The sequence below is a fragment of the Eublepharis macularius genome, chromosome 8 (assembly GCF_028583425.1).
Source record: "Eublepharis macularius isolate TG4126 chromosome 8, MPM_Emac_v1.0, whole genome shotgun sequence".
Lineage (NCBI taxonomy): Eukaryota > Metazoa > Chordata > Lepidosauria > Squamata > Eublepharidae > Eublepharis > Eublepharis macularius.
The window spans coordinates 81,311,728-81,326,938 of NC_072797.1; the positions used below are offsets into that span (position 1 = coordinate 81,311,728).

Sequence of the window (15,211 nt, forward strand, 5' to 3'; positions counted from 1 at the left end):
AATTTGAGGATAAATTATTAGCTTGCCTGTCTAGTCCCCTAGTTTAATTATAATAAAAATTAAAGCACAATTTCCACTACAGCAAGAAACAATCTTAATACCACTGAGGATGTCTTATATACTCATAGCCAAGTGGCCCTGATCTGAAAATACTTAAATCTGGAGACTGTAGCCATGATCATACAATGCAGATCTTCCTACACATCTGAAAAATGCCCCAGGTTTTCAGAGAAATCTGAAATCTACAAAAAAATACATTGGGGTATAAAAAAAACCCAAATGATAAAAGGAGCACCATATGCCCTCTGTGACTGTTGATAGGCAACCGTAACAGTATTCCGGGCTTGGTTTCTGTCAGCAAGGTTTCTGTCAGGAGTAGGGGACAGAGAGCCCTTTCCAGAGCTGTTTTAGCCTTAGCGGGAGAATTTACTGGGGCCAGGCCCAGAAGCAACTACTGGACAACTTGATACCACAAGACTTCCATGACTCATCCAGACCTGGCTGCTTGCTACCGTTCAACACCGCCCCCTGCCCCCCCAGCCACTGTAGTGTAGTGGCTACAGTTTCAGAGTAGGATCTTGGGAGACCCAACTGTGAATCACTGTGCTGTAAAAGCTCACTGGGTGACTTTGATCGAGTCACAACATCTCATCCTAAACTACCTCTCAGTGCTGTTGTGAGGATAATATGGAGGCCAGAAGTTGTATTGGATCCCCATTGTGAAGAAAGGCAGTATATAAATGAAGTAAATGAAGAAATATAGGTAAAGATGAGGAGCAGTTAAAAGGTAAATTGTTCAGTGCAGTGTTTCCTAACCCGTGAGTCAGGACCCAAAAGTGGGTTACAAAACCTCTGAAAGAGGGTTGCAGGCCAGCCATCTGTTGCCAAGTAGGCCCCCTCTCCTGCTTTAAGGCCTGCCATGGACTGTGCCAGAGTTTCCTGCGTTTCTGTTTTACTGCTACACCAAGATTGCCCTGCACGTGTGCGCTCTAATACACGTGTCAGTTTCCTGCCTGCCTGTTAATTGCCTTGCTGCTGCAATAGACTGTGTTAGTTTCCTGACTCCAGGTCTGGATGACTCCACAAAGGACTTTCTTCCTGGACAACCCTGCCCAGACCTATATCTGAACCTCCCAGTGTATGTTTGGACTTTATTACACGTGTGCCCCGTGTCTACATTGCCATCCGCCATGGACCGCCCCTGTTCCCTGCTATGGACTGTGCTTTACTTGCTGTTTCCCTGCCTCCATGGGAGCCTGCCTCATCTGGGCCCAAGCCGCTGTTAGCAGCCGGGCGCCTGCCGGGGAAACCTCCAGCGAGCCTGGCCAGGCGCTCCCTGGCCAGTTCCCGCCTGGAGCCTCCCGCGTGCCGGTCACCAGGCTTGCCCTCGCTACCGGGCAGCTTGCTAGCCAGCCCCAGCCATGCCCAGCCGGCGACCATGTTCTTAGGCAGCCAGAAGACCAAGAAAAGAAGCCTGCTTTGGGAAGCCATTTCGGAGAAGCGGGCACGCCACATCCGCAGCGAGAGAACCTCGCCCCGCTCTGCATATCTTAGGAGCCACCCTGGAGAAGAAGCTAAGTGCCGACCATCCCAAGCACTTAGAGAATGCATCTCAAAGAAACCTCCGCATTCCAGAGCTGATGACATCAGGACAAGCCCTGTCAGCTGGAACATCCATTCAGCAAGCTCGGATCTCCCCTCCCTCCTTTGTCCCCTCTTCCTGAGGTGTCACTATAACACAATCAGATTTCTAAAGTGGCCCATCCAATACATTCAGTAACCCATTAAAGCCTTTGTTTTAAACCGTGAGAACCACTAAGTACAGCACCAGCCCCAGGGTGTGTTTTGGGGTATTTAAGCTGGTCCCGCAGACCACATGGTGCATACGCCTTCCCTGTCCAGACCCCTTGCTGTCTGTCTGTGGATCCAGTGCTGGCACTGGACCACCTCGCTGCCGTGTCTCTGCTCCGCTTCAGGATTGTAAGTATCGCCCTTATTATCGTGGGTACCTGCTCATGCGACCGTCTCTGTATTTCTTACTCTGCATTTCCTAGTTCTTGTATACTTTCTTGTATGTGTGTGCAAGTTCAGGCTTACGCCACACTATTAGTAAATACACGTGTTTATTGAATCTACTTGTAGTCTGCCTCTTTGTCACTAGAGTGTCTGGAATCGGGACCTCTGTAAACGTTGGTTAGATCCGCGCTAATTTCAGTTCCAGACTGCTGAGCTAATTTCCCCATTCAAAAGAGCAGTTCTGGTAACAATCTCTACTGGTGGCTACTGTTCTTTGCACCTTTCTTTCCCTCCTTTTCTTCCTTGCTAGCTTCGGCCACTTTCGCTTCACTCTCACCCTTTGGGACAACATAGGGGGGAAAGCTATCTGGCAACTAGTAAGTTTACAATAGTAGATGGAAGAAGGGAGAGGATGGAGAGTAGGTGGGAGCTGTTCAAACATGGAAAAGTGAGAGGAAGAGAGAAAAGGGTGTAAGAAAGCATAGGCTCTGTCTTGGTGCTGCTCCTTTAACATGCCAACTTCTTCTCCAGCCCCCTTTAGTGTCCCACTGCCCTCTATCTACTATGAGAGATGTATTGCACTGAGCCACTTGCCACCAACCTCTTTGCCAACATCTGCAATCTTCCTACATCTCTGAAATCTCATGCCTCCCCCCCAGCTCTTTCTCAATCTCTTGGTCCAGCCCTGGATGGGTCACCATACAAATTAAAGTTGGACTTATTGACCACCATACTGAAAAGGCTGGGAACCACTGGTTTACTGGGTTTGAAGGAGCGAAGAATGTAGAGAAAGGTGAGTATATGAAGGAGGAGACAAAGAGGAAATAAGGTGGGGAGGGGATACAGGGAAATGTGAAATACCCCCTGCAAGTCCTTACAGTTTCCCCACCATGCAACTGAGCCTAGCTCAGCCAACACCACACAAGGTGGGAGCTGCCAGGATAGAGGTGGAAAGGTAAAGACAAGAGGGCAAACAAAGGTGGGTGGGAAGGAAAGAAGGAAGGAAGCAGGAAAAGGGGGAGTGGCTGTAGGGGGCAGGAAAGAGAGAGAGAACATGGTGAAAGAAGGGGAAATAAGATGCCCCTGCAAGTTCTTGTGGGTCCCCACTTGTTATTATAAAAAGCTAAAATTGGAATGTTTCTGTTAAGAAATATTCTAATTCTCATTACTGCAGGACAACCAGAATTCAGTCATACTTTGCTGAAACATCCGGCTGATCCCTGTTGGTGACAAGAGTTCTGGACTGGACAGGGCTTTATTCTGATTCAACAAAGTGATTCTTATAGTTGTAAATTAACAAGATTAGCATACATGAGCAAGGATTAATTATACAGACCATAAGTGACAAAAAAAAATTACTCACGTTGTCCACAGTACGGACCAATATATCCCTTCTGACACTGGCACTGGTCATCTAAACAGGTACCACCATTCATGCACCTGATACTGCACTGTTGTACTGCAGTGAAAGACAAACAACTATATTAATTACTAATAATTATTTCATGTAGCAAAATATAGTTAAACAGCACAAGCATTCCAAAAAGCATGCAACAGTGCAAAAATAAAAATACATATTTGGACGCCATTATAGTATTTGTGACAAGTATTACCATGTAAACCAAGTTCAGTTACGTAATTCTTCTAAAAATGGACCACACTTTTTTGCATTTCATTAATGATAAGAAATAATATTTTAAGATACAACAATATAAATTACTAGAATGTAGCCAACCACTTGGCAGATAAATTCCAAAACACACAACCTCCCCTGCTCCCAATGAACAAACCTATCTCTCTCCCTACCTCTGGCCTCTCCCTTCCTCTCCCTCCTTCCTGCAGATATCTTCTCTACTTCCACTGTCCCTGACACATATTCCCCTCTCTTTCCTCAAACATGCAGTGTTCTCAGTGATGTTTGTTTTCCAGAAAGGCAATATAATCGTCCCCTCTTCAATCTAGGCTGGCATATGCAGGATTTCTTTCCCTTTAATTCTCATCAAAATATCCTCACCGTCTTTAAACAGCCCCTTTTGCTTTCTGATGTCATTTTGAAGAGTCTTGACATTTCTTTAAATCATTGGCATCATTGTCCATGTCGATCAGCATTCTTGCTGAAGTTAATTTTAAATAATTATTTAATCATTTGCCACAATTGTATTTGTGGGAAGGATTACCATATTTAATCAAATGGAAAACAACCTTTCCCTCCTTTTTTGGCTTTGAAAAAAGGGGTGTCATCTTCTGTTTGGATACTTACTTGGGGGTATACTCATCACTCGAAGACTAGTGAGCCAAACAGGGGGGGCAAGCTGCTCTCTGTGCTCCTGTGCCAGAGGTACAGGGGTGGACAGCAGAGCATATTAAATATAGGGTCATTCTTCCCCCCCCCTTTCCTTCCTTTTTGGAGGGCGGGGGGGCAGTTGTCTTACATTCAAGATCATCTTCCTGTCAGGTAAATTTATTCATATTTTGTTTCAGCTTTTCTTTGGTTTTTTAAAAATATAATATGTATTTTCTATCTCTTCTCCTTTCTTCCCATCCTCTTATTTCATGGTTTTAATTTTAAAACTAAACGGTATTTTTGTTATATTATTATAATGCTGCATTTTATATATGTTGTGTGCTGTTTGGGGAATAGCAGTCAAAAATGCAATGAAAACATAAACAGTGTATTTATTCCTTCACTTAACAGAACATAATAAAATTAACCTTATTCCCTTTCAATCATTTATTCCCCCACCCTAGTATTTTTCTGTGTTGTTCTACTGTAAAAAATAATCTCCATGTGTTTTCTTTTTATAGTGGAATATTTCTTTAATGCTTTTCTCCCCCTCTCCCATGACCTTTTCTGTCAATGTCAATATCAAATGGCTACATGGTACTACTCCTTCCATTCATGTTACCAAGCTTAGAATCAAGTGATTATCCTGAACTTATATTTTGTTTATAGTCATTAGGTTCCAGGGCTGTGTTTACTTTATTTTATGTCTGCTGCCTTGTATACAGTTACACCTTAATAAAACAGTATTAAACAGTGCCATCCTAAGCAGAGTTGCTCCAGTCAAAGCCCACTGAAATCAATGCCTCTGCTTAGGATGGCACTGAAAATTTATTCAATAGTATGAATTGTTAGTTTTTTAAAAGAACCTGAACACAATGGCGCTGCTCTCATAACATATGCAGTTATGTAGCTTCCAAAGTTGTGCACTTCTGCCCAAGTAAAATAGACCAATCAAACTGGTAGGGAAGGACAACAGAGAGAGGGGAGATGACTGAATCTAGACCTACTTCCCCTCCAGAATAATTGGCAAAATACCAGTTTCTGCTATCTGTGCATAAGCATGTCTGCTGGGTTGCATGAGGAATTGTGCATACAGCATCTATTTGAATACATAATTCCTCATCAAGCTAGAGATACATACATGGAAGTTTGCTTCTTCATGCATACAGCCTCCATCTTCATATGGGTGAATATTTTATTTATATAAATATGAATATACAAACACATACAAACATTACAGCACACAATCAGCCTGTCCCTTACTCTCTTCAACAGATATGTACCGCTGTTCCCTAAACACAGGTCTCAACTGATGAATGGGAAAAGGGAGTCAGGCGGGACAGTGTTCTGCATACAAAATGAGCTACCAATGCAGGAAGACTGCATTGCAACTGTAATATATATATATATATATATATATATATATATATATGCTTCAAAACGTTTTTCAGACATTATATATCATTTGTTCTAAATATTAAAAATGGAAAAGTGCTAAAGAAAAACAAAATAAAATAAAAACTCAAGCCTTACTTGATTTTGTTCCACAAGTTGGCAATATCTGTCCACTGGAGCAAGTGCACATGTTAGGGCGGGAACAAAATCCATCACCACAACTATTTCTACAAATTGCTGTGGAAGAAAACAATTCATTATAATACTTCCCATCTAGAGTTTCGCAAGAAATTTTCTTTTGCTTAAACGAGTCACAAAAAACAAGCATATAAACAACTGGATATATATTCTGAAACAATAAATAGCGTAAAAATTTGTGGTACTTTTGCCCTTTTTAAAAGTCTTAATATATTGACTTCACTTTGGGCTGTCCCACACAGTGACACTTTCCTTTGGAAGTTCCCTTGTTGCTGCAGCTGCCAATAATGCAGAACAACAGGGATTCTAGAGGATGGGTTGCCCCTCAGTCTCCATGGAAGCCATTCTTCCCCTCCCCCCAACACACATGCCATGGGGGGGAAGGCTTTTACAAAGTGTAAAAAAAACAGTAATAAATAATGTGATACACAATTATAGTGGCATATGTCAGTTAGAAAAAAATAAACCTCACAATCATGGGGAGGGGGAATCATCAGCGCAGGGACTAGAATTATATGGCTGCTGTATCAGCAGGACTGGGAAAACCCAGATTTTCATGCCCAACACAACAGCCATCCAAGCTTTGCTATAATCTTTCTCAAACTTTGCAGCAGGGCAGGTATGCAAAGATCAAAGAAAAGCTGGGGAATGCTCAGGAGTTGAATGAACGTACCACAGTGCTGCAGATGAAAAAAACCCCACTCACTAAAAGTAACAAATCTGGAGGCAAATAACCCATGAGGAAAATGTTTGTTATTAAATACTGCAAAGATAGTCTCCATTCTGATATGATACATATTTAAAAGTAGGGCACTAAGCACATACAATCCAATTTCCATAAAAGTACAGAAATGTTCACTACATATAGATAACAAGAAATAAGTCTTGAAATCAGGGCACTCAAAGTTAAAATAATGGAGAGTTCTATTTTATATTTGCATTTGCCACAAGTGTTGAGAACTCCCACTTACACTTTTCTTGTTTAAAATACAATTTTTAAACATTCCTACCCAGTAATTTTCCTAACCAAAACACAGACAGTATAATCCTCAGCAGAGTTACAGTCTCCTAAGTGCATTATGGATTAAAAGCAATGGCAGCTGGTACCCATTGGGAGATGGTAAGGTAGAAAGGGTAGCAATGGTAAGCAGAGCCAGAAACAATAGTAGGCAGAGCCAACTAATTCTGGTTTTGGCTCCATTCTTCTCTCTTGCAATATTGCAGAAGGACACATCCATTTAGAAGACATTCTAGAAATACTTCTCCCAAATGCAGGAAAGAAGAACACTGATCCCTATGCAAGTGCCAACCTAATGCACCCTTTCCTTTTGCTACTGTTTACAACAACATGCATACCCAAAGCAGTACTGAAATCCTTACAGATGCCCAACATGGGATGACATCATTCCTGGTGTAAGGCAGAAGCAATGGGAAGTGCTGGGGGGTCTGATCCCAAATACTAAATTGGGGGCTGATTTTTAAAAATCCCCCCCCCCCATTTAGTATCTGACACACACCTCGGCACAACCCAGAGCTTCCACTTCATGCTGGGAATGAAGTCATTCCCTGAATACTGCAGGACACTCTGGAGCGGATATGTGCATGTGCGAGGTGAGTGCTCCCCCATTCTACTCACCCCCACAATCCCCCATCCCCCACTTTCACCCCCAGGGGACCTGGCAACCCTAAATTGTAACACACAAAGCAAAGAGATCTTCAGTCACATCTAGAAGTCAAAAGTATTTCCTCAGCACTTGGTAATGACATACAACCAGCCCAAATGAGATTTGATTAGTTAAAACCCTTTCTAGAAAAGTACTTTAAAGTTACTATGACTTCATTTTTTAACTTTACACTTAAAAAGTGGGAAGTTTTAACTGCCAATTACAAACAACTAAGCAGAACTCTGGAGTGGCAGTATATAAATTAATATTAATTATACAGTATAAATTATACTATATAATTAATACAGTATTTTGCAAAGCTGAAGTACAATGGAAATGATGCATAACAAGAGTGCTTTCAAGCCACAGTTTTTCAAGCATATTTTTAGAAACAGGAATGTTTCATGGAAATGAATAAGAAAAACCAATTATATATACTAATTTATTGGGGAAGGGGCTTAATAGATTGATGGGCCCAACTCAGATTGATCACCTCTATAAAACACTTCACTAATATGAAGTAATAGTACTTTGAATTTTTTTCTCATATGATCTTAAATATGTCCTTAACAACAACAACAACAACAACAACAACATTCAATTTATATACCTCCCTTCAGAACAACTTAATGCCCATTCAGAGTAGTTTACAAAGTGTGTTATTATTAACCTCACGACAATCACCCTATGAGGTGGGTGAGCTCTAAGAGAGTTGTGAGTGATCCAAGGTCACCCAGCTGGCTTCAAGTGAAGGAGTGGGAAATCAAACCCAGTACTCCAGATTAAAGTTCTGCTGCTCTTAACCACTTTACTAAACTGACTCTCCTTGAGGCTCTCTGTTGCTAATTGTGACCTGCTAATTGTAAATCTTTTAAATGTGGGATATAAATATAATACAGAAGAGAAATGTGTGTCTGTGTGTATTGATCACAATATAAGATTCACATTTGTATTACAATCTAGGTTAAACAAAGGCCAATGGATTGTGAGTGATTTCTGTCTTTCTCCCTTCTATAGACTTCCACACCATCTACAGTGCCACTGGAAAGAGCTTCCCAACCATCAGGAGTAGCCTTTGCACATATAGAGAGTTGCAATGGGAAGAGAGAGGTGGGAATAAGCCATTCTGCAGCTGGAGGTTTACTCCTGCTTCTTTGGATCCAACACAGTTTAAGTATGATGCATGTATTGAAAATGCTCTGGAGACTGGGTTATAATATTTTAAAAACTGTGAATGCAAAGAATCCCTAACAAAGACCCATGTTAAAATAAACATTAAGGTGAGTTTTCCACTACTTGAAAAAAGTAATAAATACCATGTCTATTGCTATAATTAGTAATCTTTTACAGTTAGCAACCATTGCATTTTTCAATGACATATTTCGTCTGTAAAACTAAGAGATATGCTCAGGGCTTTTTTTCAGCTGGAACGCGGTGGAACGGAGTTCCGGAACCTCTTGAAAATGGTCACATGGCTGGTGGCCCCACCCCCTGATCTCCAGACAGAGGGGAGTTTAGATTGCCCTCCGTGCCGCATGGCGCAGAGGGCAATCTAAACTCTCCTCTGTCTGGAGATCAGGGGGCGGGGCCACCAGCCATGTGACCATTTTCTCTGAGGGCAACCCACTGAGTTCCACCACCTCTTTTCCCAGAAAAAAAGCCCTGGATATGCTTATGATGACTAGCATAGTTAATGCTAGCAAGAGAGCCATGATAAATAAACAGAAGGAGAAAAAATGAAATCATGATGGATCAGAACCAATGATCTGTTAAGGCATGCCTCATTAGAACTGATGATCAAAGCATGAAAGAACAGTCTGAAACCTGCTATAATCCAACAAGCAGAAATATCTATCTAATGTTATTTGCATTTACAGGTTTTCTCCAATGTCACAATGTATTTCCTTAACAGCTATGCTGGCACCTTCAAACAGCAACTGAGATGAGACCTAGTATGCATTTATGTCTCTCCTAATAAAAGAAATGGATGCCAACCAAGGAAATTCTTCGATAGCCCTTTGGACCCACTGAAAAGGACCATTTGTACTATCATGAAGCTTTCAGAGGTGGAGAAAATGTTGCAACATCATTGATGACAATTTATGACCTAGTACTGGGGGGTTAAGCACTAGGCCCCGATATTAGTAAAAAAATATTGAACATAAGAACATAAGAACATAAGAACATAAGCAAAGCCATGTTGGATCAGGCCAGTGGCCCATCCAGTCCAACATTCTGTCACACACAGTGGCTAGAGATCCAGTGCCATCTAAAGGACTGTCAGTGAGGCCAGGACACCAGAAGCCCTCCCACTGCCTTCCTTCCAGCACCAAGACAACAGAGCACCACCTCCCCACAAAGAGAATACCATCTATCTCCTGTGGCTAATAGCCACTGATGGACCTCTGCACCATATATTTGTCCAGTCCCCTCTTGAAGCTGGCAATGCTTGTAGCTGCCACCACCTCCTGTGGCAACGAATTCCATGTGTTTATCACCCTTTGTGATTGACTTGGATGGTCCAGGCTAGCCTGATCTCATCAGATCTCAGAAACTAAGCAGGGTCAGCCCTTGTTACTATTTGGATAGGAGACCACCAAGGAAGTTCAGGATCACTACACAGAGACAGCCACTGGCAAACGACCTCCATTTTTTGCCTTGAAAACTCTATGAGGTCACCATAAATTGGCTGCAAGTTCATGGTTCTTTACACACACATTAGCATAAAGGGATAGATTGCACTCACGCAGTACAGATGGAAGTTTAGCACCTGATCTAACAAAACATTACCGTGTCAAGGTAGCGATTTTGAAGATCATGTGATAAACCATGCTTAAATTTTAAAATTAGCAGTTGTCAAACTGCAAACCAACCTTAAAAACCATATTTCCTAATCTGGAGTCTCTTGTCTTTAATAATGGGGATACAATGGCTAGATACTGTTGATAACTAGTGAAAGAAAAGCATTCTGTGCATGCGCAAACAGAATTTACCATTTTAATCTGTTTCAGGGCTGGCCTTAGCAACAGTTTCTAAGGCTGAGATCTGATGGAGAAAAGCCTCGAAGAGTCTCTTCCACATTTTTGCCAGGTCATGTCAATAGCCAGATTTATTACAGCAATAGTTTACCCAAATAAACAATAATGGAGCTATTATAATACATTTTAGAAATTCTAATCTATGTAATCTGTATGTATGGAATCTAATCTAATCTGAATACGAATTTCATATATCTAATCTGAATATGTTGAAACACTAACTATACTACTATAATAGCTACTATATAACTGTTTCTGAATATCTAAGCTAAGATGTGTCTGTTAATCAAAGGTTAATTGATTCCTATTTTTGTTATAGGGATCAATTTCTGTTTGTTAAATACAAAATGAAAGACTAAACAGCCAAGCTGGATTCATGTCTTAGTTCCTTTATATGTGCAATGAGGTGTTACAGTTCAAAGAAGTATTTTTGGTAGATTATTACCCAGAAGTTGTAAAGTTTGAAGTCAATTCTGAAGTCAAATACTTACGAACAATACATTGATTTCCCCCAGGGAGTGTTTTCCATCCAGGGCAACAGTAGGAGTGGAATCTGGAGCCACACACATTTGGCCTGTTACATGCAAACAAGTGTATACATAAAAAAAAAAAGTCAGTGGAAATATCTTTTCAAATTTTAGCAATGCAAAGTAAAAATGTGACTGGTCATAGAAACAACACAAGTTTTATGTCCTTAAGTCTATCAGATCCCTCTCTCCAAAGAACTCTTCAACAACAACAAAAGACTCAGCATTTAGTAAGGTTTCCATTTTTAAATGATTTTGAAAGCATAAGAAGGAACAGTTGAGGAATACTATAACTCTTTTACAGAGAGTAAAATCTTACTCCAAAGCTACCTAAATTAAAATTTCCATCTTAAAACAAGAATTGCATGGTTATTTTAGAAATGGAAGAGATTCATTGTGCACTTTACAACCTGACACTTTAAAGACCCTGTCACCCAATCTGAAACAGCATGTTTCTTTAGCAGATTTTAACTGAAATCACCTGTAAGCATTGCCATACCAAAGACCCTTAAAACTACATCATGAAATTGAGGCAAGATTTGCGACATTTGGTATTGCTATTAGTGTGGTGCAAAATCCAGATGTTTTGCACCACATTGCAATATGCAACACACAAGAAAACTTTCCAACCTGGACCCAAATTTAATATTAACATTTATAACAGAATAGTATTTTTTTTAAAGCTAACAGTTACAGAAAGAAAAGGGACAGATCAGAGTAAATGAAGACATCTGCAAATATTTGTGTTGAAAGTCAGGAAGGAATACACAGATATATGATGAATCTTACAGGACTGGTTGGAAAAACAAGCTATATAGAAAGGTGGCTGCAAGGATATGGTTGGAGTTTACACAGAACATGGTGGTAGAGCATAGTGCAAGAATGTACATGGAATGGAATGTAGTAGAATGTTCATGGAACTGACTGTCCAACAGATGAAGTTATAAACCAGATGTTATTGTGGATCAGATCATGGAAAACTTAGAAAACGGCGTTAATGGAGAAAATAGAAACTGAAGGAAACTCATTTGATCTGCAAACTTGTAATACACTCTGTGACAGGAAACTGCAGCTGCATCATAAAGGCCTACTATGTGTGTGGAAGTGCTTAATTAAAATGCTTACAGAGAGCACATTAGGATACTGTTTACAATGTGAAGATGAAACAGGACCATGGTAAAGAGTAGTTATGCCCTAGACTAGATGCTAGACAAGTAACTGTGGGTCGCTTAGAGATACAGAAATGCTGGGTGCGCTAGCAGTGAGTATAGTTGTGGTAGAATAAAATTACGTAGCTACAGAGGTTTTTTTAACAGAAGATAGAAAAAGACCTCTTAGAGATTAAAGAAAATAGGACATTGATTGGGACTTGATGCCATGATCCATTATGGGTTGCATGGAAATGATCATAACAAAGCTTTTGAGGAAGCTGCTCTCAAGAGATGTCTGTAACCTTTATGGAGTCAGGCTCAAGTAAAGTTTTGCTAGTAATTTAGCCAAACAGAATCTGCATGAAACAACAGGGCTGTGAATGGCAAGGGCTGAAGAATCAAATGTAGAGTTTGTAGAATGTTTTGAGAGCAAGGGAGAAGATTAACTTGTGAGATGCATTAAGTGCTTGAGAAAGAGTCAGGAAGAAAGTTAATGAATTTGCCTGATAAACAGAGAAGTTATAGTATGTTACAGGGTGAAGGGAAGTGTGCTCACACAGAACTGTGGTCTTGGAATTTGAACCTTTTCTAAGCATTTTGGAGAGTACAAGCAATTTACCTGAAAGAAACAATTCTGCAAGCTGGGTGGTTTACCTGAGATGGCATAGGAAACAGATATTGCACAGAAGTGTGTGGGGCGGATTATAGCTGAAAGCAGAATGGAGTACTTGAAAAATTTGCTTGACACAACTAGAAGAGTCTGTGTGGGTTGCCCTGAAGGAGGCTACATGGACACATTTAATTCTGAAAATGTGTTAACAAACTAGAGGCCGTTGTCCCAGTAGATCTGTGTTAACGTATTTGTGTGGCATAGTTCTCAGGAAGCACAGATGAGGTAGTGAGGTGCCTGAATTGTACCACCTCAAATTAAGGTGAAGAAATCACATGCTAGGATGCTTTCCCATCCCCCTAAGGTTCCTCTGCATAGTTAACTAGCAAGGGGAAAGATAATCTAAAGCTCTTTTCTGCTTTACATCTAATGTTCGCTGTCCTGGGATATTGTCTTCAGTATAGAAAAATGACACACACACCCTGCTTGTAGTCCAGAGTGCAGTCTAGGCACGGGTTTACTCCCTCATCTGTTCTTTGTGCGAACTAGGCCTACCTACATGGTGTGTGAGGAAACACCGCTTTCCTACCCCCTCAGCACGTCCTGTTGGCCTCTCCTGCGGACTCGGTTAGCGGCGGCGGCGGCGGGCGCTGTGCCTCCTTCCACGTTCTCCAAGGCAGGGTTGCTGCTGCCTTCTGCGGGACGGACCTGCTGCTGCTTCTGCTTTGGCTGCCCAGCTACTCCCTGAGCCCAGAGCGCCACACAGCCCAGCCAGAGGAAATACGGCTGCAGGCAGCGACCCCGCCGTCTCCCCATGGTTGCTGGCGGGAATCCCGAAGTGACGCCCCGACTTGCTCCTCTGCTTTGCCCGCTTCCCTCCCGAGCGAGGCGAACTTCGCTGCTGGCGCTGCTGCCACCGGCCTCTCCCCTCAGCGAGACCCTCCGCGGGTTGTGGCGGCCAAAGGGGCTGCTGGTGTCGCTCCGCGCTGCATCCTGCTCTCGTCCCCCTTCTCTCCCTCCCAAGCCCCTGGCAGGCGGCTTTTTCGAGCAGGGGGGGGGGCGAGTTGAGGAAACAAGTTCAACTTTCCCGTCCGTCCCTCAAAAATAAAAGCAATACTCTGAAACGATGAGGCTTCAAACTAATTTCGACGACTCCTGAGCGAGGCAAAAATGCTGGTGTGAAGAAAAGGCCCCCCCACCCCTCAACCAGCCTCTAATAAGCTCAAACCCCAGCCAAGTTCGGCCACGGGGCGATATCCAGCCTGAGCGCAGGCACAGGAAAGCGGACGCTCTCCTAGATGCCGCTACAGCCGCTCGAGGAAAGGGGGAAGGCGGCCAGCCCGTGCGCTGCAAGAAGAATGAGGGGAGGCGGCAAGGGGAGAGGGTGGGTGGGAGGCGGGCAGGGAGACCGCCTGCTTGTCAGTGGGGCGCACCAGTGCCGCGCCAAGCACGTGGGAGAGGAGCGAGAGAGGCGAAGCGAAGGGGGGAGGAAGGAGAGGAGGCACTGCGGCACTTGAGAAGGAGCGGGCAGGCAGCCGTTCGGATGGGGAGGGGGGTAAGGAGGTACCAAGGGGGGGGGGGTAATGTGGCAGCGGGGCGATCGAAGCCGCGCAGCACCGGGTGGGGGGGGGGGAGGTCTGACAGGGAAAAAAGGACGTCGGTAAGTCTGTCCGGTTCCCTAGCTTTGTCGGTCTCTCCTCTTTTGCACCCAGGGCTCCGCGAACAAAGGTGGGGTGATGACTAGGAATAAAGGAAAACTTGTCTCCGTCGGCGTATTCCCAGTTCCCTCTTGCACCGTTATAAACTACTCAGGTGAAAGCCTGTGGAGACAGGTAATTGTCTCCAGAATGTGCTGCTTGAGAAACTTCTGCCACCCTTGGGGAAAGGCTGTGGTGTTTGGTCTACAGAGATATCGTGGAGATGTCTGGCCGGGTCGTTTTGCCTCTGGCATGCTTAACAGTTCTCCCGAAACCTGACAGACCCAAGGCAACGCCCCTTGTAGAATGAACCACATGCCGCTTGGATCTGAGCCAGAGCCGCTGGTGACAATGAGAAGACTTATTTCAAGGAGCTTTGATCAGAATAACTGGCAGATGCAGGCTGCAGAAGAGGATTCTGTGCAAGGCTCCAGAGAGGCAGGAGCTGGCTTCTAGCTGGAAGAAGTCCTGCAGACTGCCCTGGGGCTCTTAAGGAAACCGAACCTGCAGTAGGAAGGGCATGTTAACTGGCCACCCTCCATCAGAGACTTTTCTTTGTTTTTCAGTCATACTTAAGTTTCAAGAGAGCAATTTGGAATCAGGGTTTCACCAATGAATTGTTCACTCTTCC

The 15,211-nt window shown here is 42.9% G+C and overlaps 1 protein-coding gene across 1 annotated transcript in view; it reads right to left on the reverse strand.

Annotated features, from left to right (window-relative positions):
- FBN2 (fibrillin 2) overlaps window positions 1-13,699 on the reverse strand; it is a 286,019-nt gene extending 272,320 nt beyond the window's left edge. Inside the window, exons 1-4 of the mRNA XM_054986552.1 lie at window positions 13,473-13,699; window positions 11,087-11,169; window positions 5,834-5,932; window positions 3,380-3,475 (exon numbers count right to left, since the gene is read on the reverse strand). Coding sequence (XP_054842527.1) covers window positions 3,380-3,475; window positions 5,834-5,932; window positions 11,087-11,169; window positions 13,473-13,699 — 505 coding nt within the window. The remainder of the gene's footprint in view (window positions 1-3,379; window positions 3,476-5,833; window positions 5,933-11,086; window positions 11,170-13,472) is intronic.
- Window positions 13,700-15,211: the final 1,512 nt, after the last annotated feature.